Consider the following 27961-nt stretch of genomic DNA (forward strand, 5'->3'; position numbering starts at 1 on the left):
TTTTTCTTAGTATGTCTAATACCTGCTAAAAGATTGTTACTATTAAACTGACGAGCCTCACCATAGACATAGACTTCATAGTTGTTCAATACGTACATTTAAAATGTACATATTGAGCAAAATCTATGTGCAAGACTCCAATAATAATAGGATCAATATCCTAACTTATTTCCTAAGACTATGGGATTCACATTTAAGGTTTTGTCTTTCTTAGCACAAAATAGCATTCCAGTCACATATCTGTCTGTTCATCAGCGCCTCCTTCCCTCTTCCTCAATGTGTTCTCACCAACTTGCAACACAAAGTTAAACCCTTGCAGATTAATATCATCCAATGGCTCAATTTAGTCAAGAACAGATTTTCGTTTGAGATTAGCATTCCTAGTTGAACGGAGGGGGGTTAAAATATTTATGATCCCTAGGAGGCAATGACAGAAAATAATTGAACAGAGTTAAACAAAAATATTTCATGATGATACTTGACAGAATTTTAATAAGAAGATTCTGTGTGAGCCAAGCAGCCTCAGAGCAGAAGAATGCAGACGTGTTTATACCAAACCTTCACAGCTACTGCAGCCAAAATGACTGCTTTTTGTTCCACATATTAAACATGTTGCACAAAAGCGTAGTCTGGTTCCTTCATAAAGTCACGACTTTAACTTCATCTCTAGTTGTTTACGTTCCTGGATGGATTCTGTTTGATTAATCAAACTCCCAGCTCTGTCTGTGCTGGTGGGATTGGTGGGTTTGTGTTAGTGCATTACACTCTGACTAATGTTGATCAATGGATTCCTCTGGATAAAAATCTATCAGGAGTTTAAAGGTGAAGAAGACAGTGTAGACATTCTCTAGACAGAGGAGAAAATCTGGTAAGACAGACACACAGCTCCGATACTGGAGTGACTTCAGAGGTGAGGATTCAGTCTTGACTACAGGGGAGAAAGGCTTTTAGAGGTAAACAACAGAGTACAAGTTAAGGTGATAAAAGTTAAGCTAGCATAACTAACTTAGTCTCCACTTTCTTCATATATATTTTTTAATTAAAGCTTTTTACTGACCTGTGAAATGTGATCCCTTTGGACCTTGTTGTCTTGCTATCTTAGTGTTGACAATATCAAAACTTTGCGTCCCCTTCTCAGATTCTTTGCTTGATTGTGTCATTTCCCTTACCACTGATATTCCTGACTCAATGCAAAGCAATAGCTGCATGTGGCGCACTGGCACCGCGTGCACAGTGAGTCTAGTGGATCTAGTCCAATCCACTAGATCACTGAGCGGCGATCTAGTGGATTGGACTAGAAAGCATTATCTGGCTGTTAATGCTTTGAATAAAACGTGCAGCTGCTGCCGAGTTACATAGATGCAGGCACATAAAGAATAACAGGCTCAGGAAATATTGGTGGGGACTGTCCCCTTCATGCCAGAGTTGGTGGGGACATGACCACACCAGTCCTTCGGGAAGCTACGTCTATGTACAAGCATACAAAAGAGCACCAACTACAGAAATCATGGTGGTGGCAGCATCATGCTCTAGGTTGTTCCTCTTCAGACAGAACTGAAAAACGGTATGTTAAAAAAAAAGGAAAAATAAAGATAAAATCCTGAAAGAAAGACAACTTAAACTCAGTGTTTTGGCTGTTCTGCAGTTTTCTGGAAGTTTGTTCGAGATTTGTGGTGCATAGAAGCTGAATGTTGCTTCTCCATGTTTGGTTCTGAGGATGCAGAGTAGAACCAGAACCAGAACCAGAAGACCTGTGTTGTTGCGCAACACCCCCCCCCTCCTTTCTGTCTCTACTCTCTCACTCTCGTACTTCCTCTTCTGAGAGGGGAGATGTGCTACCAGCTCTCCGTCTAACGGGTCCGTTGAGTTTCCTAAATCTGCTGGGATTTACCCTGTCCAGAACTGAAGTAAACTCTGTTTAAGCTGGTTTCGAGAAACGATTCGCCTGGTTATCTGACGGCCTACATCCAGGTGTCCCACCCTTCTTCCCCCTGTGAATTAGCCAGACTGAGCAGCCTACAGCCAACTAGTTTCACAGAGCACACCTGTTAACGGTCGCTCGTTCTCTATTTTACAACTTGCATTTGTTATTGAACCAGGTAGGTTTTAGTGACTCGGGCGAGTCCCAAGGATGATGTTTTACATTTGGGCTACCAGCAACCTAAAAACATTTTCCACTTTTTCCTCTCCAGAATCAAACATCACAGCTATTTTACAACCATCAAAGAACTTTAATGTGACTCATTAACTGAATGTCCACAACATCTTTTAGATTTTCTTTATGCTAAATATTTTATTAGTAAGGCATTTTTGCAAGGGTCAGTACAGCTTAATTCAGTAGCAGAAATAATCAAATAAGTAAAATCAATCATCTAGTCTATCTTTCCCTACTGCTGATACTGAGAACTAAAAAAGGGAACCTTTGAGAGAGACGGACGGAGTTTGGTGTTTCGAACCCCAGACCTGGCTTGATGATGAAGAAGGTGCTGCAGCAGGAGGAAGACGATCGGCGAAGGCCAGGATCTCTGTAGGTCTGATGAGCTTCTTCTCCGCATGGATGCTGAGGTCACACAGGACTTGGTGCTGGCAGGAAAAAAGGCACCAGTTCTTCTTCTTTGTCTTTGCCTTTGTCTTCATCTTTGTCTTTGGGGTCTGAACCCAGCCTATGAGAGAAGTGCGATTCGAAGCCACAGGTTGCAGGGCTGACGGGTTGGTCTCCATGAGCAGGACAGTCTTCGTCTCTGTGGCCCCGGCTCTTCTTCAGCTGCAGAGTTCTTTGTCCATCTCGATCTTGGCTCGAAGCTGCCCGGAGGATCCAACAAAAGGTTCCTCTTTTGCACCCACCTTATATAGGGTTTATCCACCCCCCTGGTGCGCCTGCACCGGCTGTCTGCTTAGACAGATGATCTCATATCCATCACTGTCTTACAGACATTTCCTGATGTCTGTGCTAATGTCTCAGGGTTACTCAACCTCCTATGTCCATTGCCTGCACGACCTTTTCTCTAAATAAGGCGTTGATCATCTCTGCTCTCCTGTTAGTTCCCCTTTTTCCCTTCCTTTCACCTTTCACCTACCATCTACCTCCAACATATCAGTGATGTTTAATTACAGTTACACCATTTCAAGTTCAATGTCAAAATCACATTTATATCACATTTATTTTCTTTAGCTTCTCTGATTTAGCATTCATTTATAATTTTATAACCATAACTTATTAATTATACTTATTATAATCTTAATGTGAGTTATTACAGATGTTTTTCTGAAAAGAAACCAAGAATAATCCATGATTCTAATTATTTAATACCAAAGTTACAGTTACTTGTTTTTCTTGTAAGTGTTCCCACAAATGTAAGTGTAAGTATTATTACAAGTAAACCAATATTAATATAAGTATTTTACTTTGAATCTTATGAAATTACTGAAAATGTTTAGATTTCATTCTTTAAAACTTTACCTTTGAAATAAGGAATAGTCTCAGCTATTTTTATAAATCTGCAGGCTGGAAACTTCCTCTTTTTCCAGGAAACCTGCTTTTCCTGTTTAATGACTCTCTCTGACTGACTATGATTTCTTATGATTAGATAGAAAAAAGTAGAATTAAAGCAAAGTTTGCATGAGACAAAAACAACACACACAACCAGATTTATTTTATTGACACTTAAGTCTACTGTTGGGCCTAGATGTCACTTGAGTGATTCATTTTAAAGATAACTTTATTTATTATTACTGTTAAACTAAAATCTCCAGCATGGGGAAGTGGGATGAGCTCGGATTTTCTTGACACCTGGGAGGTTCTGGAAGGTTGATACGACAACAGCAGATCTTTAATGTATTGTGCTGCTAAGCCGTTCAGTGATTTATAAACAAACAGAAGCATTTTACAGTGTCTGGATGTTGCTGAATGACCATCATTCAACACTTTCATCAGTGACTTGCTTAACTTGAGTGTCAACAGTTTAGTTTCCTGAACGTTGCTAACATTTACACAACTAACACTAGGTCACCGAGCAGAAACCAGGAGTAGGAAGTTTGTTTTATATGGCTCGTTGAAGATCAAAAAGAAGACTGACACTCTTCTGCTGTAGAGACCTTACAGTGCCGCACATAATACATCCTGTGTCCTGAAACGTCCCAGTCAGCGGCAGAGAGAGAGAACGCACATTAGCCGTATTGTCTTCAGACAATTTGTCTTTGCTGTGACTCCAGGCATGTGTTCAGTGGGTGAAGGTCCGACCCAGAAAGAAGGAAGAAGCGTCTAACTGCAGCAGACTGAGCCCACTTCAAGTATCTGCTGCATACATTACCAATGTGCTGATGACATTGAGAAAAATAATGTGTGGAAATGACCATATTAAGTAAATAACACGGCTGAGTCACAGTCACAACATGAAGCGAGACAGACTTCTTATTTATGACCTAAGTAGAAACCAAAAACAGGAAGAAGCAGAGAAAAAAAAAAGGAAAAAAGTGATTTGTGATTAATGTCAGTAAGTCACACCGACTAAAATCCAAAGATCTTTGGTGTGAAAGACAGCTGACTGGAAGTTTGACTCCACAACGCTCAAGTTGTTTCCTTTCTGAATCCTTGCCCAGAGTCAGGGGCGTGTTCAGGCCGGTCGCTTGGGGGGTGGCGTTCTTGTCAGTAAGGAGTCTGTGACAAGTCCCGAAGGTCCAGGAGGAGTGGCCTTACCAGGGCAAGCAGCGCAACATGCAGGTAGACCACATAAAGCCTGATCAGAGCAAAGATCAGCAGCAGTTTGGACTGAAACAATGACACGGACTCTCCTATTGTTGCTCGTCTTCCTGAACGCCTCGCTCAGGCCCTCAGGTAAGTGACTGGATACTGTTACCTCTATTCAGCAGCGGGACTAATTAATAACTAAAGCTTTGCCTTTCAGAATGCAGCTTTCTGATCCAGACAGACAAGTTGTACTGTAAAGGTCTTGAGGAGACAAATGATCTGACAAGAATCAAAGGCAGTGATAACTATCTGAGTCAGTTCATACGTCTGTACTATTAGACAAGATCCAGAGGAGTTTCAGGGCATGAGATTAAGTAATAATTACTCAAGCAGACAGAGAGAGACTCTGTTCCTTGAGGTGAGATACTGCCTACCGCATATTGAAACTTAACAGCAGTTGTTGGGTTTTAGCGTGTGTTGCTATCCAATAACTAAGCTGAACGTAGTAAACACACAGCAATGAAACGCTGCGGCGGCAGACTTTGTGTGACAACAAAGCCTCTGCCCTCCCAGGTGCTAGCAGGTCCTCAGGTAACCGTGACACAGAGGACGTTAGTGACTAATATTAAAGCTGCTCCGCTCTGGTAGGAAGTATGGAATCTGGACCAGGAGTTTCCTGGTTTCTGTGGCAGAGTGCGTTTCCACCGCCGGTAACACTGAAGAGTTTGCTCTGGTCTCTTGTGAATTAACATCATTGATACGTCACAGGAACAAAACTAATTTCCTTTCAAACTTTCGGAACTAGATAGACAAAATAGAAACACTACATCATCTTCAAAAGAACTTCCTGCACACACTACACCTGATCAAATATAGCAAGCTCTTACCACAGCAGGCTTAGAGGTAAACAGTAAATTTGATCCAAATATTATGCCTATGTCTAAAACCAAAAGTATAAGATGTGGATTAAATTAGAAATGAGAAATTCAGTCAAAACTAGACCTGTTCATAAAAGGAACAGCCAATACTCAGGTAGAAGAAATCAGACTTCTGGGAGGAGTCACTATGGACACCAGACTGGAGCGATACATGATATGCCCATAACATGAATCCCTCAAATCATTAAAGGGGAAGTATTATGCAATTTACAAGCCAGTAGTGCCATTTTATAGCATAATCAAGTAAGTATGTAAAAAATGCTGCATATATCAAAGTAAAATTTCTTTAAAGAAATTTAACTTTGTAATTTAACGCCTTGAAATTGAACTTCTGTCTCTTTAAAAACTCCTGATCTTTCAGAAACTCTGCCTTCAGGAAGTCATCACAACATGGCTCCTGTATTAACCTTTTAAGAACGTTTTTACCCACGTTGAACAGAGAAGTAGCTCGTTTAATGAGATCAGGTGATGCAAAGTTCCACTGGGTGTTTGCTAATTGCTGCTGGCTAGTCTGAAGGAGCTGAGTGGGGAAGCTGCAGGGGAGGTGGTAACTGAGGCGGCTTGTAGCTATGTGGAGGAGCTGCTCCTGGAAAAAAGGAGGAGTCTCGGCTCAGAAGGCGGAACAAGGTCCACCCAGGTGTTTTGCGCAGCTGAATGGTTGGATAAATAGGCGGCACATTCTGTGAGCAAGCACAGAACGGTTGCCATGAGAGATTAAAGGATTTCTCAAACATCCACGAAAGAATCAAGGCAGCACTCCTGCTTTGTTTTTCATGTGGGAATAACATTATAACATGATGTAGAGCTCAAAAAAGTCAATTTTACATTTATCACAGTATCTTGTGTCACTTGCAGTACTGCCCTGTGGTGTGGTCCAGTGTTACAGGAAAACATCTGACCAAACTACAATTAGTCCAAAATAGGGCAGTGAGTGTTGCACTGAATTATTCCTTATACACAAATATCAGTATGCACTAAGCTTTAGACTGACCCTCGGCTAAAAAATAAGGTTGAAATTACTTGTATGCTTTTTTAGAAATCTTGTAAGATACTAAATGTTTTATATTATCAACTTTTACTTAGCCACACTTTAATTTAAAATTTTAATACAAAGCTTGTTGTTTTACTCTTCCAAAATCCAACAGCATTGCTGAACAAAAGACTGTTCATTTTAAAGGAATGAAAACGTGAAACATGTAAGAAATGCTAGAGCTCTTTAAAAACAGAGCCCTGTTTAATTATTCTACCCTATGGTGTGTTATAATTGTACATTCATAAGTCGATATGTGTTATTTAAATAGTGTGTGTGGGTGTAACTGTTTTAGTGATAAATGTTTTGTTTGGATGGAGATCCAAAACAAAACAAAACAAAACAACAGCTTGGCCATTACAAATAAATGTTGAGGAATTTTGAATAATTTTATCTTTAAAAATATCTTCCTCCCTTATTATATCGGGTTTTTTTCTGGTTTAGTAACAGAACAAAAACCAAGATTTATGTGTAATTTCGTCCAATTTTCTATGGTTTTTATGAGTTAGGTTGGCCTTCTGATCACTTCCCCAAGTATTGCTTTACCAGTTTCAACAGAAGCATAGTTTAAGCCAAGTTAAAGTTACAGCTCTTTGTGAATCACTGTCGGTGTTAGAAAACTGAAGTGCTTACAGTCAAACCCTGGGATAGAGTCTCTACGTCAGCGAGGCCACAAACGCAGATATCTTTCCTGTTCAAGCTGTGCAACTTTAACAAACAATTTATGAGAAATCCAGGACAGAGTTTGTCCTCGTTCAATACAGTCTTGTGGAAACATTTACAACATAACACATTATGTTGTAATGTATTGGACAAGGATTGATAACGCATTTAGCAGTGTAAAGCATTAGAGGCAAGAAGTTGTAGGGGTGGCTCAGTCAACGAAATGTTAGAAATTAGTGTATCTACTTCAAGTAGTATAAGCATTTCTAAATGAATACTTCTGTTTACACTCCCAGGATGTTGGACGATGTGTATTGTTGGCAAAAATGACTCCAGCATGGAGGATTGTTGACGAGTCTTGGCGAGGTCACCACGGACGATGAAAGATTTATCATTTATCATAGAGTGGGGTAGATCGGTATTGCAAACAAATGGGATTATGACTGCCACCACGAAGCTGCTACAACTAGAAACAGAAACCAAGTAATCCAGGCTGTACAAAAATGCAACTACTGTAATTCAGTGTCTTTCGCAAGAAGGCTTCCTGACATTGGTCTGAATGAATTGGTGCGGTCACAATCGTACAGTAAGGATCAGGAACCCAATCCTGTATGATATTTGAAACATCACAGTGTTCGGCTGCCTTACACTTCTGATGTTCTTTTACGAGGCTTAGAGTTCTTGATTTACTTTTGATGGCTTGAGGAGAACCACATCTATGGTGGGAAGAGATTTGGATATTGGATATCCACCTGCTGTCTCCTTTTGTGTGTTCACAGAAAGCCACAACCCAACCTTTGAGGTGGGGAAAGACTATGAGGTGGTTCGACCTGTCAGACTTCATGCAGTAAGGAAAAGAAGCACAGAGGTAGATCTTCCTACTTTAATTTCATGTAGACTGATTCTTTGGTATACTTTTACAAGTTCTGAGTGTGGATTTGAGAATGACAAAAATAAACAGAAAGCATAATTTTCCTTTCTCTACCCCCTTCAGTACCTCAGACCAGAGACGATTAAATATGCAATGACTGTTGGAGGAAGAGACATTCAATTACAACTTGAGAAAAACAAGTATGTTCTCACTTCCCTGGCGTGGGCGTGTAAATCTTTGTGTGTGGCGTGCACGTGTGTGTGTCTGTGGTTAAAAAAAAACACACACACACAGTTGTGTAAGTTTTTCTTCATGACTTTCTTAACATCACATCTCCTCAGAATCAAGGTCAAATTTAAGAAAGTATTTCTTAAATTTCATAAAAAGGAACTATTTCACTTCCTTAAATAGGACAAAGATGACACATATGATGTTATTTTTCTCATCATCAGTGAGTTACTAACACGTAACTACACAGAAACCTACTACCAAGAAGATGGAACCCGGGTCACCACTAGCCCACATGATGTTGTAAGTGTTTTTAAGCGAGTTTGAGCTCCGTGTGCATAATTTTAGATGTATAGGTATTTGGAAAATGAAATTTAAAAGAAATTGCCATTGATGATTTACATTTATCCCTGTTAATATTCTGTCTGGGTCAGGATCACTGTTACTACCATGGGAAGATTGTGAATGACAGCGAGTCATCTGCTAGCATCAGTACATGTGAGGGACTAAGGTAAGAGCCTCACATATCTATTCATCATGTTGTGTGTGTGAAATGCTGATTTAGTGTAGATAAAGTGGACGCTTTCAGCTGAACAGCTACATTATTTCATGTTCAATTTTATAGCTGTGTCCAAAGCTTGTATCGCAGCAATATAAATCAATCTGGGTTAAATACAGCATAACACCACCCACACAAACAATATTAGAAATTACTTGGGTGTATTCTTTCATTTCATTGTGTGTGAAGCATATATCTGGTAGATTTGTATCTAAAATTTGTTTAATTCTAGGAAATGAGACAGACATCTCTCAAAGGATAAAACAGTGAAGAAGGAGTTTATGCTTTGAAAAGACTGATTTAAAAATTTTTTTTACTTGTCTTTTCATTCAAAATGTATTTAAAAATGTCAAAGGTCATTAAGTTCTTTCTCATTAATTGGTGGATTTGGGCATGCAAATAAAAACAAAAGGGTTGAGAATATTGTTATTAACTCTGTTAATACAGTCACATATTTCTCCCTATTGAAGACATGAACAGCTTCAGGTAGACAAGAACTAAAAATTAAGAAAAACCAAACACAGCAAAATTCTGCTTATTTAAGTGACGATTATATTTTAAAAACTGAGCTAGCTTGACCTGACTTAGCTATCTTCAATGCTACCTACACAAACTAATTCATGGCATGGGAGAATTTGAAATGGAAAAAAAAAAAAGTTTTTCTATCCCAGCCAGAAAATTCTGTGTCATATTGTACAGAATTAGAAAATAGTTGGACACAAAAGCTAAAGATGCTAACACAGTTAGCCTGGTTAGCCAGCTTCTTCCCTTCATTTGCTTTGTGGTGTAGTGACTGTTTTACTGGCTCTCAAAAGAGATTAACTCCTGGGTTTAGGGGTTACTTCAGGACGTCTGCCCAGCGGTACCTGATTGAGCCTCTGTCTGGCGGCGACGAGGCCGACCACGCTGTGACGACCGTAAACGACGGGAACTTGACCCCTGCGGTGTGTGGCGTTACAAACACCTCCTGGGAGGACGACGTGGAGCCGCCAACAAGCCGGAGCCGCTCCAGATCTGGGGTTGGTGGTACACCTTTACGGCTTGGTCTCGCTGTCGGAGGTTAAATGTAACTTTGGGTGGCGGGGATACCGTCAGAAAACGTCATAGAAATAACTACGGTGACGTAAAGCTCTAGGGGAAAACTGAAATGTGTTTGACTGTTTTAGGGTGTTCCTGTTCTACTGCAGGAGAAATACATTGAACTCGTTCTTGTAGCTGATAATCGAGCGGTAAGAATTTTCATCTTACATTTCATTGTGATATTACACATCTCGTAGGTTATTTGAAAATGATTAAACCATTCATTCATACAATATTTGGTGTACTATATATATATATATGAAAAAGTTGAAGATTGCAGTTGAAGATTCTGGCATACTTTCAGACAAAGTAGAGAAAATATATTAAATATAAATGCATCATTAGCAAAAAAAAAAAAAAAAGACTACACTATTAGTAATTTGTACCTCTCCTGTTTGTACAAGTTTTCCAGTTTGTATTCTCTCAAAACTAAAATGAAACAGAGTTCCAAACATATCTGCTGACTCTGCAAAATGGCTTCACTAATTCTGATTCTGGACTTCATATCAGGATTTTTTAAATCTTGACTTTTTAAAAGAGCTTTACAATCCCTCCTTCACTGTTTTAAATAGCAGCTCTGTTAATTAGCATCGTCATTCAATGTTTTCTGTCAGGCAGTTTGCTGAAACAGTTTTTAAAGTCACACACACACACACACACACACACAGTCTTAACTGGGTCTAAGCTACAGCTGCCTCTCATAATGTGTCTCATTGTGAATCAGCTGCTGGGAAACGGGATGTAACTTTTTTTTTCTTATGCAACCAAATATTGTTTCAGTACATAAAGATGAACAGAGATCTGACCAAGCTGAGACAGAGGATATTTGAAATCGTCAACTTTGTCAACATGGTGAGTCAGGGCTGCTGCTCTTTCCTGGGCAAATTCCACAACGAATCATTTTATGGCTCAGCAGGCAGCTTACATCATCCAGGCTACTGCTTTTAATAATTTGTATTTCGTTATATTGGAAAACCTCTGTAGGGCTTGTTGAATGAGAAACTGAATAGTTCACTTTTGTTGCTGCTGTTGTTGTTGTGATGACCTGCAGGGATACAAACCCCTGAAGACGTTTATCGGTCTGGTGGGTCTGGAGGTCTGGTCCAACAACGACCTGATCTCTGTGACCAACCCTGCTAACGCCAACCTGGATGCTTTCAAGACCTGGAGAAACTCCGAGCTGGTGAAACGGATAAAACACGACAATGCACACCTCATCAGGTCTGACTAACCTCTAAGAGTACAAGTCATTCTGTCTCTAGTCACCTTAAATGGAGTAACATCCCTTTCTAACTGTGCATGCGTTGTGCAACAGAAAGGCCGTTGCATGAAGACGGGTGTGTTATTAAATCAGAACGACCAAAATGTTCAGTGTTTTCAGTAACTCAAACAGCTAAACTCGTGTATTTTATAGATTCACTACGCAAACGTGAGCTGCAATTTTGCAGCAATTTTGCTGGAAACCCACGTCACCCCAACACAAAAGCTTTTTAACCAAAAAACATGATTTATTTCAAAATTGGTGTGTTTCCATTAAGTGAATTTATATTCATAATTCCGCTTTGGTCAATGGAAATGCAGCAATGGTATTTTAGCTTTTATTTCTGATCATTTTGATGGTTAAAATTTTCTGTTTATTACCATGTTGAAGTCTACATACTACTACGTTTTGGGTTTTCATTAGTTCTAAATAATAATCATCAAAATTAACAGAAATAAAAAAATATTAACTTAAATCCATGCATTTTTTTATATATATACTTGCTACACCTGAGGCAGGGAACACGGCTACTGCAATAAATGACCTTTTTAAATTATATTCTGTTTTATTAAGATGCGCTTGAAGGTTCAGCTTTAGAAAACCACAATCTGAACAGATCTGAATGTGCTAGATGTTTTGAGTTTCCACACGTCTCTTGTGCAACGCGTTTCATCACTATGCCAAGGTCTGCTGCAACACAGCAGCGGCGTCATAATCACATCAGAGAATTTCTGAAAACACATTGAAGGTATGTCCAAGAAAAAAAACAATCCATCATAACACATCTACTTCAGTGCAGTTATGTTATATGGATGAACCATGCAATAATATCAGAAACTGTAAGCCAGCTGGCAGCCAAACAATGAGCATGAAATTTCATAACCAAATCATCCATTGGTGAAACTGATAGGTTTACCTATCGAAATGAATACAAAACACATAATAATCATATTTCCTGTAGATGTTTGCCTTTATTCAAACGAAGAAGATGAAATGCAGCCGTGATGGAAAGCCTCATTGTGTCTTTCAGCGGGATCGACTTTGAAGGAGCCACCGTGGGTCTGGCTTACATCGGGACTCTGTGCGGTGACCATTCGGTCGGGGTGGTACAGGTGAGCTGGAGCTAACTGCGCTAGCAGTTTGTTTTCCTGGAACGGTTTAAGGGCAAAACAGACACAGCTCCAAGTCTGCCCTACGGATCATTTGGATCTAAATTGTTCCCAGATTATTGAGACTGTGCTGCTGCGACGGTTGGAAGAGAATGGAATATTATGACTCTGCAAAACTTTTGTATTTTGATATAAAAATGCTTGCCAACTCAGTAATATGAATTCTCAAATAGTTTTCTCCAGCACTTTAGTCCTGACTAAATAATTCAATTGATGATTTGATTTGAAACCAAACTACTCTATTGTAGTTTGGTTAATATTTCAGCAAAATCTTTCACATGCAGATACAAGAACCTAACTTGTCACAGATGTTTCCTTGGGGCTTGCTTTTTTTTTTCCTAACAGTGACTGAAAATTTCAAGATGATCACCAGGATTGTCATGGAAAATTATTATTTTTTTCTCTAAAATTGTCAATTTGATAAATGTGTTTGGTGTCAAAACACAGCCTACATGTTTTGAACCGTAGCAAATATATATTTTCTTGATCTTGCGTTTAATTTTTCTTGGGGCCATTTTTCAAAATGGCCACCACAGATGTGCTGAGAACAAATGTTTGCATTAAATCTGCAGTAGTTATTGCCAGATTACTACAAATTTAGGTTCACTAAGCACCAATTTTCTAAACAAGAATATTTATTGAGCTAATGCTATAATGCTACTTGCATAAAAATAAAAAAAAATTAAAAATCAGGGGAAGCTAATGCTAACCATTAAGGCAACTGTCACATCTTCATCTCCTTGCAAAGTCTTCAGTTTCAGTTTTGGCACATACTTCCTTAAAGTTTGATGAATAAGATTACCGGTTACTGTAGTCAAAAACATGTGAGGCATAAAGTTCACCCAAGTCATGAAAATGGGTAACATTTTATGGGTAAAGTCTCAAAAATGGCAGCCATCATAAAAAGAAATTGCCATCATTCTAAAAGTGGCTAAATGGAAATGTGAAAAACACACGACCTGAGGGTGAGCATGCAAATTTTTATACTCATGTTCACACTTAAAAGATTTTTACAGTAATGCAGGCACTACTAGTGGTTGTTACATTTCTGTTGTCCTATACAGTACATGATACCCTATTCACCATCTCCTGAGTGTTACCAAGAGAATACTAACATTTTCAAGTGGAATCAAATCCAGAAGCAGTGGAGGGAGCTAAAGATTTGGACGATGGCAACGAGGCCTTCCAACCTCAAAGTCTTGGCGGTTCTTCGTTGAAGTTAGATTGCAGGTTCTGAGCTCAGCTGCGCCTCTGTTCGTCTTTAGGATCACACCGACCGAGCCATTGCAGTGGGAGCGACTCTGGCCCACGAGATGGGCCACAACCTGGGCATGAATCACGACGACTCCAGTGGCTGCTCTTGTTCTGGGGACAGCTGCATCATGGCCGCAGCGCTCAGGTAAGGAAAGGTGGCCAGCTGCCTCAAAGGGTGTGTTTGTTAAAGTAGGTCAGACACTGATTCTGTCAAAGATCGCCTTGTTTACGTACAGTTCTCTCACTGTGCGTGTGTGTGTGGGCGTGTGGGTGTGTGTGTGTGTTGTGAGGGAAAAATAAGCAACAAAATGGAGAAGAGAGGATTTGCTGATGTGTAAACTATAATATAACTGGAGATTGGAACATTTCTTTCCTGGTCTGGTGACAGGGCTGTAAAGAAAAGGTCAGAGTGCTGCAGCTTTAACAGGCTAATACTGCAGCATTAAACTTAAAGTAGATGTGACTTTATACACATCTACTAAAGTCACAGTAGATGCGTCTTGGCCGTAGCACTCGGGGAGACAAGTGTCAGACCAGAAGTATACTGCTGTTTTAATATCTTGCGGCACATTATAATTACTAATGAAATAATCAGCACTGTAAAAGTAAACTAGTAGTAACGGAGCCACACTTTGATAAGAGATGTTTAACATCATACGTCATCATGAAGCTCTGGGATCAGAAGACCAGGAGACCAGGCCTAACCGCCACCAGATCCTGAAGAACCAGAAAGCTGTAAGGTCTGGTCTCCTGACCCACTCTGCAGCTCAGAACTGGGATCCCTCAGGGATGAGTGCTAAGCCCATTGTTTTGTAAACAATGTGCACAACTATAAATCCAAATTAAGTCTCTTTATATTTTATTTATCAAACATTTTTAATTATTTCTGGATTGTTGATTTTTTTTAATCCATGTTCTAATTTTTTCCAGTCAATCTTGAGGTCTGTGGTGTCTTTCTTTGGAGCTAAAAAAAAAAACCCAAAAAACTTTGTTTGTTCCTGGCAGCTATAATATTCCACGCACGTTCAGTAGCTGCAGCTTCGCCAACTATGAGAGGTACCTGACCAGCCGCAACCCCAGCTGCTTGTTCGACAAGCCAGACTTCACCAGGATCGTGGCTCCAGGAGTCTGTGGGAACGGATTTTTGGAAAAGGGAGAGCAGTGCGACTGTGGCTCTGTGCAGGTACATAAAAATAGCCCTTTATTTAATATTTTTCACAAGAGGACATTTTTGATTTTAGTTTAGCCATCATTTCCTTGAAAGGCTGACTTCCAAATAAGACAGGGGAATTTTTGAAAATAGATTTAAATTTCATTACTGAATTTTTTTTGAATGCATTAAGAAATATATTCAAATCCAAAATCTCTGCCAGCAGAGCAAAACCACTCGCTTAAACCAAACAAGAAATGTGTTAATGCAAATTAAATACAAATTCATTCAAAGACAGAAAATGAAGCCTTTGGTTAATGTAGACATGACTCAGTCATTCTTTAAAAAAAAAAAAAAAATATATATATATATATATATCAGACTTGATTATTGTTGCATTGCAACAGGAAAGAACAGCGTGGGTCTTCTGTAGGCGGGTCGTGACGCATTCATTGCTTAAGACACAACAGTCCAGGACATGAAGTTTAGAAATTATCTGTAGCCTGAAGCTACAGAAAATTCCTGGAAGAAAACCTGCTGAAGGGAGCAGCAGTACAGACCTCAATTCAAATGAAAAAATGTTACAACACATGAACACTGACGTTTAGGAACATTCTGTACGTTCAGGGTCAGACGAGCTGCACAAAAACTGAACTTTTAATTGAAACAAATAAAATAATATTTAATTAATTGAAAATTAGGACCTGCAGTCCCCAGTGATTGACAGATTAAAGGAAAAACCTTGTGACAGAAAAATGACCAATTCCATTGTTGAGTTCATTGTGTTTTGTTTTTTTTAAAGGAAAAAGACTTAAATTTAATATATGTATTTCATGTGTACGTCAAAAACAGACTGAAACTCGTCACAGCTTTATAGATTTGATCCAGCAGCACAGATTTGTCTCCATTCTGCATTTAAAAACAACGTTGGGCCGTTTATCAATCTGACAGAGGTTCCGCTTGTTGTCGAAGTTTCGTGATCTGGAATCTTCCTGACAAACCAAGACATGTTTCTGTTTTAAAGCCGTAAACAAGCAGGTGATTCGAGGAAACAGACAGCAGCACTCCGCTGGGCGCCTAACTCTCATACTGCTTGTTTTTCTCCTCATCACTGTTTGGTCTTTACATCTTCTAATTTGCACTACGCACTAGACTCTTATTTACTGCTATATTTATCTCCTCAGAACTCCCCTTCAGTCATTTTAAGGCTGCTGAAAGCCTTTACCGCATCACGTTAAGGTTTCCTGCAACGCCACACAGTCGGGTTTCACAAAGCAGAACATTCCTTTCAGAGTTCTGCTTGGACCTGTTGTCAGCTCTGCTGGTATTCACTAGCTGCATGTGCAGCACACCTCAGAATTACACATGGCTGCGGTCGGATGGAGCAGCATGCAGAGCAGAAGCTAACACTGCCAACATGAAGCCAGGTTTTAAGCGACTCTGACTGGACTGAGAGATTTCAGCGAGATTCGTCCCCAGCGTTACATTTGTTCTGGTCACGACTGGAGTGAAAAAAAGATAAACTTTGCCACAACTGAACGTTTCCCTAATCGCTCGCCACAAAAAAAATAAGCTACAAACTTTGCAAAATACAACACTGAGAATGTGACGGGGTTTAATGCAACATTTCACATGTGAGAGACTCTCTAACGCTTGAGGTTAAACACGTTGCTGTTTACAGGAGTGCACCAACCCATGCTGCAACGCCACCAGCTGCACCCTGACCGCAGGGTCACAATGCGCTGAAGGCGAGTGCTGCGACAACTGCAAGGTGAGTGACATCATTCATCACCTCTCAGCCTAACAGCCCAGTAACAACAACTCTCCAACGGACAACAGCAACACAATTATTCGGCGCACTACCGCCCTCTTGTGGACTTTTTGAGTTATAACTTTTTTTGAATGAAAAAGTACTTTTCTTGGGGGGGAATTTTGCTTTGTGTCACGGTTAAATGCTTCAGATCACATGTCAAACTCAATCCAACTTGCCATAACTACGTATGTGGCCCTCAACCTTCAGGATAGCAGTTCTTTTATCAGTCAAATCAGAACATTTTTATCTGTATATTGTCAAATGTAAGAAAAATGTTCAATATTTCAATTTAAGTACTTATTGAAGGCAGAGAAAGCTATTTACTGATATTTTAGCAGGTTATTGATGGACTTCACCAATAAACTGCCACAACCAGCCTTTCGAAGACATTCATGATCTGGATATGGCTGAAAATAAGTTTGACATTCCTGTTTTAGATCATAAAACAAATTCCAATACGAGACAAAGACAATCTGAGTAATGGAGTGGTGAAAAACTGTAGCCACAACTTTTTCAAATCTATATAGAAAAAATATTTCCCTGATTAGAAATGACCCACGCATTGGAACCATCAGATTTGAAATATAGAAGGCATTTCAAGATACTTCCTGCACCATTATTCTTCATTTTGATAAGACTTGCATCACAAAACATACAGCTCTGCATCCAGCAAAAGCTTAGATGCTTTAAATCCACCGTCGGCACCAGAGACGTTCGCGTCGTGTTTTGCCCTAACGGGGTTTGCTCCACGCAGATCCAGCCTCGCTCCATCGAGTGCCGCAGGAAGCAGGACGACTGCGACCTGGCGGAGTACTGCGACGGGAAGAGCGCCACCTGTCCCGAGGACGTGTTCACTGTGAACGGGCTCCCGTGCGATAAGGGCCTGGGCTACTGCTACAACGGTCAGTGTCCACAGAGGGCAGCGCAGTGCAAGAAGGTCTACGGCAACGGTAAGCGGCTCTGCTTTCGGGTGACGTTCAAAAGTGAGAAGAACGACAACGACGTGATCGGCTGTGAAACGGTTTGATTCTCGTCTGTCCAGACGCCAATGAGGCTCCTTCATCCTGCTACAACTACAACACCAGAGGAGTTTACTATGCTTTCTGCAGACGCCTCTCCGACACCAACTTTGTTCCCTGCCAAAAACAGTAAGTCTCAGAACAGTCCTTATATTATTATTATCCCCAACTCTAGTGATGCACCAAACAAACCACCAGTAACTGACAGTAGACACAGTTGTTGGCTCGGACCGGTTACTGGCAGGCCTGAAACAACCTGCTGTTCAGTTTAGTTTTTTTAGCAGAAATCTTCCCTGGCCCTATTACAGAATCAAAATGAAACCTCAAAGGCATCTGAAAACTGGAGTCGACTACCAAGTCTGATTGGTGCATCTCTAATTCGTTGAGATATTTCCCGTTCTGGGACAGACGTAAACATGAGCCTCTTCTTTTCTGTGCAGAGATGTTTTGTGTGGGAAGCTCTTCTGCCAGGGCGGCAATGCGAACCCAATCTATGGCCAAATGGTCTCAATAGGTACCTGCAAGGCGGCGTTCTTTTCCGACTACACCAAAGACTACGGGCAGGTGGATGAAGGCACCGTGTGTGGAGAGGGAAAGGTACTCGTTTTTCATTCTTTTTCCAAGTTTTTAGATTTACCGTCCTGTGAGCGCAGCAGCTTCAAAGTGTGTGTCCGTGTGTTTCAAGGTGTGCAGCCAGAACCAGTGCATGGATGTCGAGAGTGCGTACAGAAACACAAACTGCTCGGCGAAATGCCCCGGCAACGCTGTGAGTACGCGCCAGCACGGCAGCTTTCCTGAACAGTATCTGTGTTCAGATTGGAGCGACAAACATTCTGCAACCTGCACCGAGCTGGAGCCGTCAGTTTCTGTCTTCTCAGAGGTCCAATTTCCTCCTGCGTGTTTTAGTTCTCTCCCTGGTTTAACGCACCTGGATCCAATGATGGCTCATTAGAGGCGTTAGGAGAACATTGACATGCTGAGGAGGTTGTTGGTACCAACAGGGAGAGAACTAGAACGTGCAGGATGCCGGCCCTCCAGGACCCACTTTGGGCATCACTGGTTTAGGGACTTTGGAGTGAAATAGTATAGTGTCTGTTCATTGTCCAACGTGTGTGTTCTCTTCAGGTGTGCAATCACAGGAGTGAGTGTCAGTGCCTGCCCGGCTGGTTGCCTCCTAACTGTGGAGCAAAGGATGATGCTTTCACTTCTCTGTCCACCGGTCAGAACCGTCTCCAGGTGTTTCATCAGCACAAATTCTGGATTCAGATAAGCTCATGTCTGATTCATTCCTGCAGGGGCAAACATCGCCATCTCCCTGGCTGTCATTCTGGTGGTCCTCGGCCTGTTTTTGGGGGTCGTGGGGTTCATGTGTAGGAAGAAACGTAGTCCAACCCTGCCAGTGTAAGCGACATTCACCCCACAGACGGTTTTATTGTTGCTGTTCATGGTGGTGATGACCGGATTCCTTCCCGACAGTTCACAGACGCAGAGAAAAGCCGCAGCAGTGAGCAGCTCTGCGCCTCACGTCACCCAGGAATACACCATCAGTCAGCCCAGCCCACTCAGACAGGTAACGCCACGGCATCGTGACGCAGGACTGTACATCAGCTGCTCAATATATTACTAACTATATGGCTCGAATTTTAGGCACCGAAGCCCAAAGGAGCTCCGCCTCCTCCACCTCCAGCAGGGAACCGACCCAAACCCCCGAGCCAGAACTACAGCGCTGCACGCCAGGTAAACACTTTGTCTGGGACAGCTGCCATGGTGTATTAAGGCCATTGTAGATGGGAAAGAAAAGTAATACTTTTTTTTTTTTTTTCAAAGAATCTGAAATTTTGTGACATTTTTATTTTCTGAAAAATTCTAGAAAAAATTGGTGGAATTTCTAAGTTTGAAAAGTCAAAAAATTTGCGGAGCTCAAATTTTGAGATCAAAATTAAAACTTGGAAAATTTCAAAAATTTCTGAGATCAATCTAAAAATTTCTGAATTATTGGTCGAAATAAATAATAATAATAATAATAAAAAAAATATATATATATATATTTCTTTTTAATTAATCTACGATGGCCCTAGTACGCCACCGTACTGACAACACGCCACGGCAAGATCGCTCCGCCCACGCGGAAGTATACCTCAGGTAGAGCGAATAATGGTGGAGATAGTGAAGCTCACTGTTAGCAGAGTCACGTGGTGAGGCATTTTTGCCTTATCAGTTAACATTAAGGCAAAGATGGCAGGCAAAAAATAAAAAATAAAATAAACATTAGGGTTTTTTGTGGGAAAACTACGGAGAAATTTGTCAAAGCCCAAGAGGTCTGACGGTAAATAAGCTCGTGCAATTAATGAATGTGAAGGGACGTTCAGGGTCGACCCGGACATAATAAATTGATCACGTGTGTTTTACAAAGAAACGATACGTTTGTAGCCACAGCACACGTTTGAAATCGAGTTTTATGCATTAATTTTCGATGTAACCATTCAACATATATGAAGAAATGATAATAAAAAAAAGAGGGTGATTTATATGCAGTTACCTTCATGCAGACGGACACGTGGCAGTGATGCCGCTGATCGGTACTGTGGTAGTCAGTCGCTCATGTGGTCGGCCTTTGTTTTAGAAATCAAATAAAATATTCTGTGTGCGAAATTCTCTAGATAAAGCGTGTCGTAATTGCATATTCCCCACTGACTACGTTTAACCATTTTTTTCCGAATTATTTTTTCACCAAATCTTGGTGACCGCAGCGCTCAACTTCGTGGGAGGTTCGGTTCCTCCAGGTGTTTCGCTTCAGAACAAATTGCGACCTCTGATTGGTCAGTTACTAACAAACCCACTGGATTGATTGACAAGTGGTGTCATGTCAAAATGGAAAAAGAACTAAGTAAAATGTAAATTATACATGTAATATTCTCGCCAGTAACAACACTAACAGCTTTGTTTAGAAATGGGAAAAACTGGTGAAAATCAAAACTGACCAGCAGAGGGCAGCACAAACAGACATAAACACAACACTGGTTCTCATTAACAGTCATAACTAGCAGGTGGTGCAAATCTCACATTTCTGGCTTTTTTCCCCCTCCCTGTCTGTGCTGTCAATAGTCTGGCAACAAGTAACACATTGCAAATAAATAAATAATCAGCTAAAGCCAAAGAAATGTTTGTAATGCTGAAAACCAAAAAAGAAAAAAATCCAACTAAAGTGTAAATTGAGAGAACTGGTAGTTGCTGAGGATGATGCCTCTTTAAAAATTACTATTTTATTCATTAACGGAGATGGAAGTCATCCAAACTAGCCCAGCCCTATGGGAGCAACGATTTCTACCCTTGTAAAATAATTTATTAGCTTTGTTTTAGTTCATTGTCACCAAACCTCATTACTGTCAGACTTGTAGAATCAATAAATCACTTTAATAACAGACAACATGACACAACATAAAACAGGCTCAGAGTTAAAACAAAAAAGCCAAACGTAATTCCCATGTAACAGTGACCCAGCAGTGGCAACCACAAGGGGGGGCTAGAGGGGCCTGCCGCCCAACCCCCAGAGAATCATGTTCAGTTCATACGAAGGCATAAATGGTCGTTTTCTTCAATCAAAACATAAATATAATCACTATCTATCTATATGTATGTTTACATGTTATGAATTAACCTTTTTTTTGTTTGTTTATCCCAGGCTCTGAGACCCGTACCTCCCCCAAAGGTCTGATGTGCAGCCTGGCGCCAAGTGTTAGTGCAGCAGGGGAGACCTTCCCTCTGGTCTTCAACTAGAGGCAGCTGGCAGGCCACAGGGACAGAGTCCTGTTTTCATCAACCCCAACAGGAAGTACACCTGAACCCCAACAGGAAGTACAAACTGAACTTGTGTGGCACCCTACTATGGATTTCACAGGGATTCACTTCTGTTTTCTTATGGCCCATTTTTGTACTGTACATTAAACTGGCCCTGACTGTAATTAATGTATATTATTTTATAACATTGTTGAGACAGAGCTGCAGGCTTTGTTTCTCTGTGACTCCTGTGGAACCGGCCCGTTTGAAAGTGGACCGCAGTTACTGCATGTTTGTATTTCATGTTCCATATCAAGCCATGTCTTTGTTCATAAGAAACTGTGAAATATGTGTTTATATTTATATTTTATTTACATCGTCAATGTAATGTGCAAGCGGCGGCGGCGGCGTAAAATTGTTTCTTAGCTCGTGTTTACATCAGAGTCGACAAATCATCAAATGTCTGCTGGTGGTTTAACTTCATTTCCAGGAGAATAAATCAAAACGTTGGCAAACTGAGCTCAGAGTACCTGATGCAGTTTGTAATTATTTGACTTTTGTTTCATAATCAAACTGTGTTAAAATAGCAAAAATGGTGATACAAGCAGCATTTCATGCGACTGTAAATGTTAAAACTCAACAAATACAATGAAAAACAAACCGTCATGTGCTTTTTTTATGTTGTAGTCTTGTGCTCCATAGGAGGTCATAACCCCGGCGGAGTTAGGGAACTTTGTAGAAGGTACCTATGACCTCAGAATACAGTTTTCAGCATTAAAATCTAAATAGACAGAAAAACTCATTTCAAGACAACCATTTAAAATATAGCAGATGTGTTTTTTCTTTTCAACTCTGCCTGAGAGCCACTCCAAAGGAAATGGAAATGTTGAAAAACTATACAGGTGGACCAAGGAAAATCAACGTGAACACAGAAATTTGAGAGGGCATGGAGAATCTATGAACGTTAGCAGAAGTTTTGAGTGCAGAGATTAATTCCTGCTTTCAAAATAAGAATGTACAGTAAAATCCCCCCCCCCCCCCCCCCACACACACACAGACAGGTGTCTGGGAAACCAAATTAGTTTTTCTTTTTCTTTCATTCTGGCTTTTCATCCACATGAAAACTCCAACCAAAGTGGAAATTTGAGAAAACTGGTTTTGCGTGTGTGTAAATAGGAAAACAGATCTTAGGGTCCCTCTAATTACAGTCTGCAACAAATAATGCAATATATCAACATACCTCCTTTGACATGATTCCCAATAGACATGGTCTTGTAGTTTATTAACTTCATATTATAAGACGCAATTTAAAAGTAGTTCAAGCTATACATCTGTCCACACAGATCAACCTGGCACTGTGATTAATTTCTAACAGGAAGTCATGATTTTTTTTCAGGCAATAGGATTGGCTTTTGTAGGTTTAAACCCATACTGCCCCCTATGGGTTTGGCATGTTTAAAACAACGTCAGGGGCGTTTTTAACGTTTGCGGATTCAGGTGGATGAAAACTTTTCTGAAACCAATCCTGTGTCTAAAATATTATGTTTTTAAACAAAGTGGCGGAAAGATTAGCATAACCTGCTATGATCTTCGGTCAGGAAACAGTGGTACCGATACAAAGACAGGGCGGAAGAGTCGAAGATGTCAAGATTGTTGGTGGGAGTGACCGAAATGAGAGAGGTTGTAAATCAGAGGGACAGTTCAGGTTTGGACATGTACTGAGGACGGACACTTGGATACATTAGATGAGGGAGAATGAATGTGACGCTACAACAGAGAGGAAAAACAGCTGTGATAACAACATTACCACAGTCAGTCAAATCAATGTTTAGAATTTATTTTATTTCCCCCCCAAAAGATACATGTACATAAACAAATTCATGGCCTTGCATGACATATACGATATAATTCTCGACCCTTTATTACAGCTAACATAAGATTTTTTTTTTTTTCAAAACATTCTTAAAGATATGTTTAAGATCTGACAGGAGTCAGTACACTGTATGGCTCACCCTGGAAAGCCTTAAAAACAATTTCCAACATCACAGATATGAATGTAAACCAAAAAGAAAATACTTCATTTCCTGGGAGAAGTCCAGAAATCTATCGAGCCGCACTGCAAAAGGTAACATGTTCAACAAGTAACTCAAGGTCGAAGTCTTGTGTGACTACAAGCTTCCCCGCATACACAGGAGTCCCACACACTTTATGTGTAGAAGAAGAAAAAATAAAAACACTTTTCTACATCCATTTCAGTTTTCTAACTGAAATTAAAACATTCCCTGTCAATTTATGGCAAGTTTTTCAAAAATATTTTTTTTTTTTATGAAACCTGCAAATACCAGAGACTGACAGGTAGGAAGGAAGGACACAAAAGAAGTTGAAGGGTTTAAAGGAGGAAGAAAGGATAGAAAGAATGACAAAAAGGCAGGAGGGTAGGAAGAACACAAGGAAGAATTGAAGAAACGAAGGAAAGACAAAGGGAAAGAAAGCAAAAGAAGGGCAAGGAAGAAAAGCCCAGAATGGTGGAAGGTAACAAGGAGTAAAAAACAAGAAAAAATAGAGATAGAAGGGTGGAAGAAAAGAACGTGAGAAACAAAGAAACAATGAAAGACAAGGTTAGGCATAGCAGGAACAAATGAATGACAAGAGAGCAAGGAAGGAAGAGTTAAAGGACGAACAGAATGAGGGAGAGAAACAGGAAATAAAGGAAGGAAAGACAAGGAAGTCAAAAGGAAGCAAAAAGGAAAGACAAAGAAGGGTCAAAGGTCAGAGATGAGGACACCTGGATGGAAGGAGCAAAAGCTAGGTAGGAAACAAAAAGGACAGACAAGGAAGAAAGAATGGAAGGAAACTAGGAACGAAGGACACCATGATGGCCAGAAGGATGGACGTTTGGATAAAGTTTTCTTTTTCCGTACTTCTTCTGACCAAATTCCAAAAAAAAGAAGACTGCGTGAAAACCCTGCGGATGCTGCCCCTCGTTTTTGTACTCGTTTAAAAAAGAAGCCGTCAATTTACCGGACAATACCAAATCTTAAAGCTTATTTGCACCTACCTTGTTAAAAATAAATAAATCCAATGCAGTTACAGCCAGGTGTGTCGGAGCACCAGTTTCAAAAAACGGGTTTTAAAGGGCTGGGAGTGACTGTGAACAGACGAGTGCCTGAAGAGAGTTAGATCACTGAGAAAAACGGAAAACACACACACACACGCCCACACACACCGGGTGTCTCAGCAGGTGTCAATGGCCCCACAGAGTTAGAGGGGACGGCGAGTCTTTTAAAAATACTACATCTCTGAGTCAGCCCTGCTTGAGATGAGGAAAGTACGGTTAGGCCTGCAGTGCGGAGGCGCTTCCTTTTATAGCAGCGTCCTCGCTGAGCAGTGACTCAGTCCATTGTGTCTGGGTACGGCGTCGTCAAAGCCGCTTGGCGTTTCCAATCTTCTTCTTCTTGTGCCGTGTTCACGGCTATGAGCCAAAAGGAATCGTCAACCTGTATAATCAACATGAGAACAGTGAAACAAAAGCTGGGCACGCCCCAGTTCTGTTTTTAGAGTCTTCAAATGAAACTTCGAGAGTCAAACTGAGTCGAACACGGTTCCAAACGAAGCAGTTCTTGGGGAGAAGGGTTGCCAGTGTCCACAGCACTCCATAAATATCTCCTTTTTGTGTGAGAAAATAAAGTTATTGTCCTTTTTTTGTTTTTTACAGAAGCCGGTTCTCTTAAACTTGATATTCAAGTCTTTGATCCAACAGTAGCTGCGTCTCCACTGACCATGTTATTGCGCAATTTGACGCTTCGAAAATTTGCTTCATGGAAGCATAGTAATTTGGAAAAGAAAATAGTTTTTCTATCAAAGGTTTTGGTGCTAGGATGATGTGAGTGTGTGTGGGGGGGAGGGGGGGTTGGCTGAATTGAAAATTGGTTTATTTTACAAAACTCAAATTTAAGTACATTTTCTGCATCATGAGTCACGTTCACAACCGGACGTTACAAACCGCAAAGAAGATGACGGCAGGAAGTAGTTGGAAGATCGTGACACGGCATGTTTCTAAATGACTCATTGCGTTAATTAATTTAGTCATGCGGCATTTTAATTGCGTTTCTTAGTGAATAAAAACACAACAATTGCGAAATTGTGTTTGTTCCGACATTAGGGGAACCTCGACAAAGTTTTGCGCACCTTGGTAATGGAAAGGCAGCTAGTGTGACCAGAGCAGGAAGCATGTTGCCTGAGAACCAATGATGCTTCTAGCTGCTATCAAGGCAACAGCGTGTGTACCCGATGGCAACTGTGATTGCACAAAGTGAGGGTACTTTGTTTTATTTTACCGACACATCCTTCATATAAACGTCGTTCCTGAACAGCAACGCCTGAACCTGTTCATATGGATACACACAGAAACCGTCTTTGGGAAAAAGACAAAGGAGGATTTCAGTCTCAGAGTATTGAACGATCATTTACATTAAAATTACATTCAAATGACAGATTTTCAATACCGTATTCAAATTCTGTGGTCAGTTTCTGAAGCTTCAAGCCTTCTGATTGTCACAGACTCCAATTTCTCCTATAGAACCATCATATAACTTTTTTTTCCCCCACCCGACCTCCTTATGGCAGTCTTATGTTAGGAACAGGTGTGATGTTAAGAGTAATATTCCTAATATTTTAAAACAATGTGGAGTTGTACAGGATTAAAGATTTAAAACATCTTTAACATCTAGCTTTAGCATTAGTTCAGTTACTGCAGTTGATCATGGAGTCTATTTTGTAGAATGTAGAGTCTTCTCACTGCAGAGGTTGAAAGCCCAAAATGTGTACCATTCAGCCTTCCTGTTGTCTGCTCCAAGTATTGCTCTCTCTCGCTCTCCTCCAGCCTGAATGAAGAACAGACTCGTCTCCTTTAGGACAGCTTCCAAAAACCTTGAGTGTTTTCACACCTGATCAACCAAAGTCACATTTGTTGCATTTTCATCGATTCGCTTTCACACTGCACCTTATCAAACCATCTAAACCTTTCAGTAAGCTTTCTACCTCCTTGCCTGCGGTGTTGCTGCACCAAGAGCCTCTGAAACGACACAAAAATCTCTAAAGAACACACCGAGCACAACTTCCTTCTTCACAAAATGTAAACAAAATAAAAGTGGTGTCAGATTGTAGCGGTTTTAGGATTTCTCTTTCGTCTTTGGCAACAGACCACGCGCCTCGCATGTTTGTTTTGGTTGTATTTTCCCAGAATGCCCTGCATTTTACTTTCTATTTCTGGAGCAGTCTGCTGTCCGCTTGACATTCACATATGCATTCGAACAGCACCAGAGTTCACTCAAACCGAACCGAGGTCGAGGTCTGCAGGAGGACCAGAGTTCGCTTTTCTGGTCTACATGTACGTCCGTCTATGCGTCCACACCTCCCCAAACGAACCGGACTTTCTAAAAGAAACGAGTTGGAGTTTGATTAAAGCAGACTAAACTGTGCTGGTGTGAACTTTGTAACGACTTCCACTTTAAATAATAACATTACAACAACCTGGTGAGCATGGTGCATTCAGTGATCGGATTAAAGATCAGAACTTTTGAATTTCTGACTGATCAATAACTACACAGAGAAGATCAAGTTGACCATCAGTCAAGTGAATCACAAAAATGAAACACCGCTCCGTACGGACCGGAACCGGAGTCCAAAGAGGCTGTGCAGGACAGTATTTGTACTTTTCCCTTATTAAAAATGCATAACAATAATTAAAAAAGCTAACTTGAAGTGGCTGAAACGCCTACATAACAAGAGCTCTGGTTGATTCTCCCTTTAAAAAGAAAAAAAATTGTTTCACATGAGTTCAGTGTCAGTTTACATTTACACAACTGTCTTCAACCATTACTCGCTATTAAATAAATCCAATATATATAAACTGCAATAAATAAGATCAGACTGCCCCGGCAGGCTCATCATTCAGTATGTCGCGGTTTTTTGTCTTCTTCTTCTCTTTGTTCTTTTCCCAGCACTATGGGCTCCACCAGATTTTATCCACTGAAGCTGCCGACTCTGTGCTCCACGTGAGCAAAAGGTGGACAGACAGTTTCAGCAGCGGAGACAGACTGACAGACAGACGGACGGACAGAGACGCACACAGAGCTTGTTTTGGGAGCTGGGAGTGGGGCGGTATGGGTTCTGTGAGGATACGGGAGGTCCTGCGCCTCCCTCTATCCGTCGGTGCCGTTCTTGCTGGGGGCGTTGGCGTTCACGGCCGTCCCGTCCGGCTGCTGGCCGTCTTTGCGCGGCGGCATCCTCTCGTTTATCCTGTCCAGGCCTCGGGCCTCTTCGAAGTTGCGAATCTTCCTCGTGGGAGAGAAACCTTGAATGGCTGGAGAACAGACAGGGGGAGAGGGGGAGGGGGGGGGAATAAAAATTGAACGTGAAGAGAAGTTAGAAAGCCTTTAAGCGCACCGTATCTTGTACTGA

The 27961-nt window shown here is 40.8% G+C and overlaps 2 protein-coding genes across 5 annotated transcripts in view; one reads left to right on the forward strand and one right to left on the reverse strand.

Annotated features, from left to right (window-relative positions):
- Positions 1-4672: 4672 nt before the first annotated feature.
- adam28 (ADAM metallopeptidase domain 28) lies at positions 4673-22160 on the forward strand. Of its 2 annotated transcripts, XM_028033294.1 has the most exons (22): positions 4673-4834; positions 8098-8186; positions 8313-8389; positions 8642-8720; positions 8852-8928; positions 9812-9995; positions 10143-10205; positions 10837-10908; positions 11108-11277; positions 12348-12429; positions 13752-13885; positions 14746-14923; positions 16572-16661; positions 17458-17653; positions 17746-17851; positions 18163-18319; positions 18408-18488; positions 18848-18941; positions 19018-19123; positions 19199-19292; positions 19370-19459; positions 21405-22160. In XM_028033294.1, exons 1-22 carry the CDS (start codon positions 4777-4779, stop codon positions 21435-21437), a joined length of 2310 nt encoding a protein of 769 aa, XP_027889095.1. In that variant the 5' UTR covers positions 4673-4776; the 3' UTR covers positions 21438-22160. The 2 variants fall into 2 exon arrangements, with proteins under 2 accessions (XP_027889095.1, XP_027889094.1); XM_028033293.1 differs by lacking the exon at positions 4673-4834 and having other exon boundaries at positions 8022-8186.
- A 1160-nt stretch (positions 22161-23320) lies between these two features.
- Positions 23321-27961, reverse strand: part of ppp3cca (protein phosphatase 3, catalytic subunit, gamma isozyme, a) — a 37045-nt gene continuing 32404 nt past the window's right edge. For 2 of the 3 annotated variants that reach the window (XM_028033297.1, XM_028033299.1), the window contains one exon: positions 23321-27863. In XM_028033297.1, coding sequence (XP_027889098.1) covers positions 27703-27863 — 161 coding nt within the window. In that variant the 3' untranslated portion in view covers positions 23321-27702. The remainder of the gene's footprint in view (positions 27864-27961) is intronic. The other variant, XM_028033298.1, reaches the window with a different exon arrangement.

Source organism: Xiphophorus couchianus, chromosome 12 (assembly GCF_001444195.1).
Source record: "Xiphophorus couchianus chromosome 12, X_couchianus-1.0, whole genome shotgun sequence".
Lineage (NCBI taxonomy): Eukaryota > Metazoa > Chordata > Actinopteri > Cyprinodontiformes > Poeciliidae > Xiphophorus > Xiphophorus couchianus.

Bases quoted from the DNA above. Each gene is read 5' to 3' on its own strand.
- adam28 (XM_028033293.1), top strand. From the start codon at position 8,037: ATGGTGGGAAGAGATTTGGATATTGGATATCCACCTGCTGTCTCCTTT. The intron at 17,852-18,162 runs GTAAGTCTCAGA...TTTTCTGTGCAG, and splicing joins TTTGTTCCCTGCCAAAAACA to AGATGTTTTGTGTGGGAAGC. The intron at 19,124-19,198 runs GTAAGCGACATT...CCTTCCCGACAG, and splicing joins CGTAGTCCAACCCTGCCAGT to TTCACAGACGCAGAGAAAAG.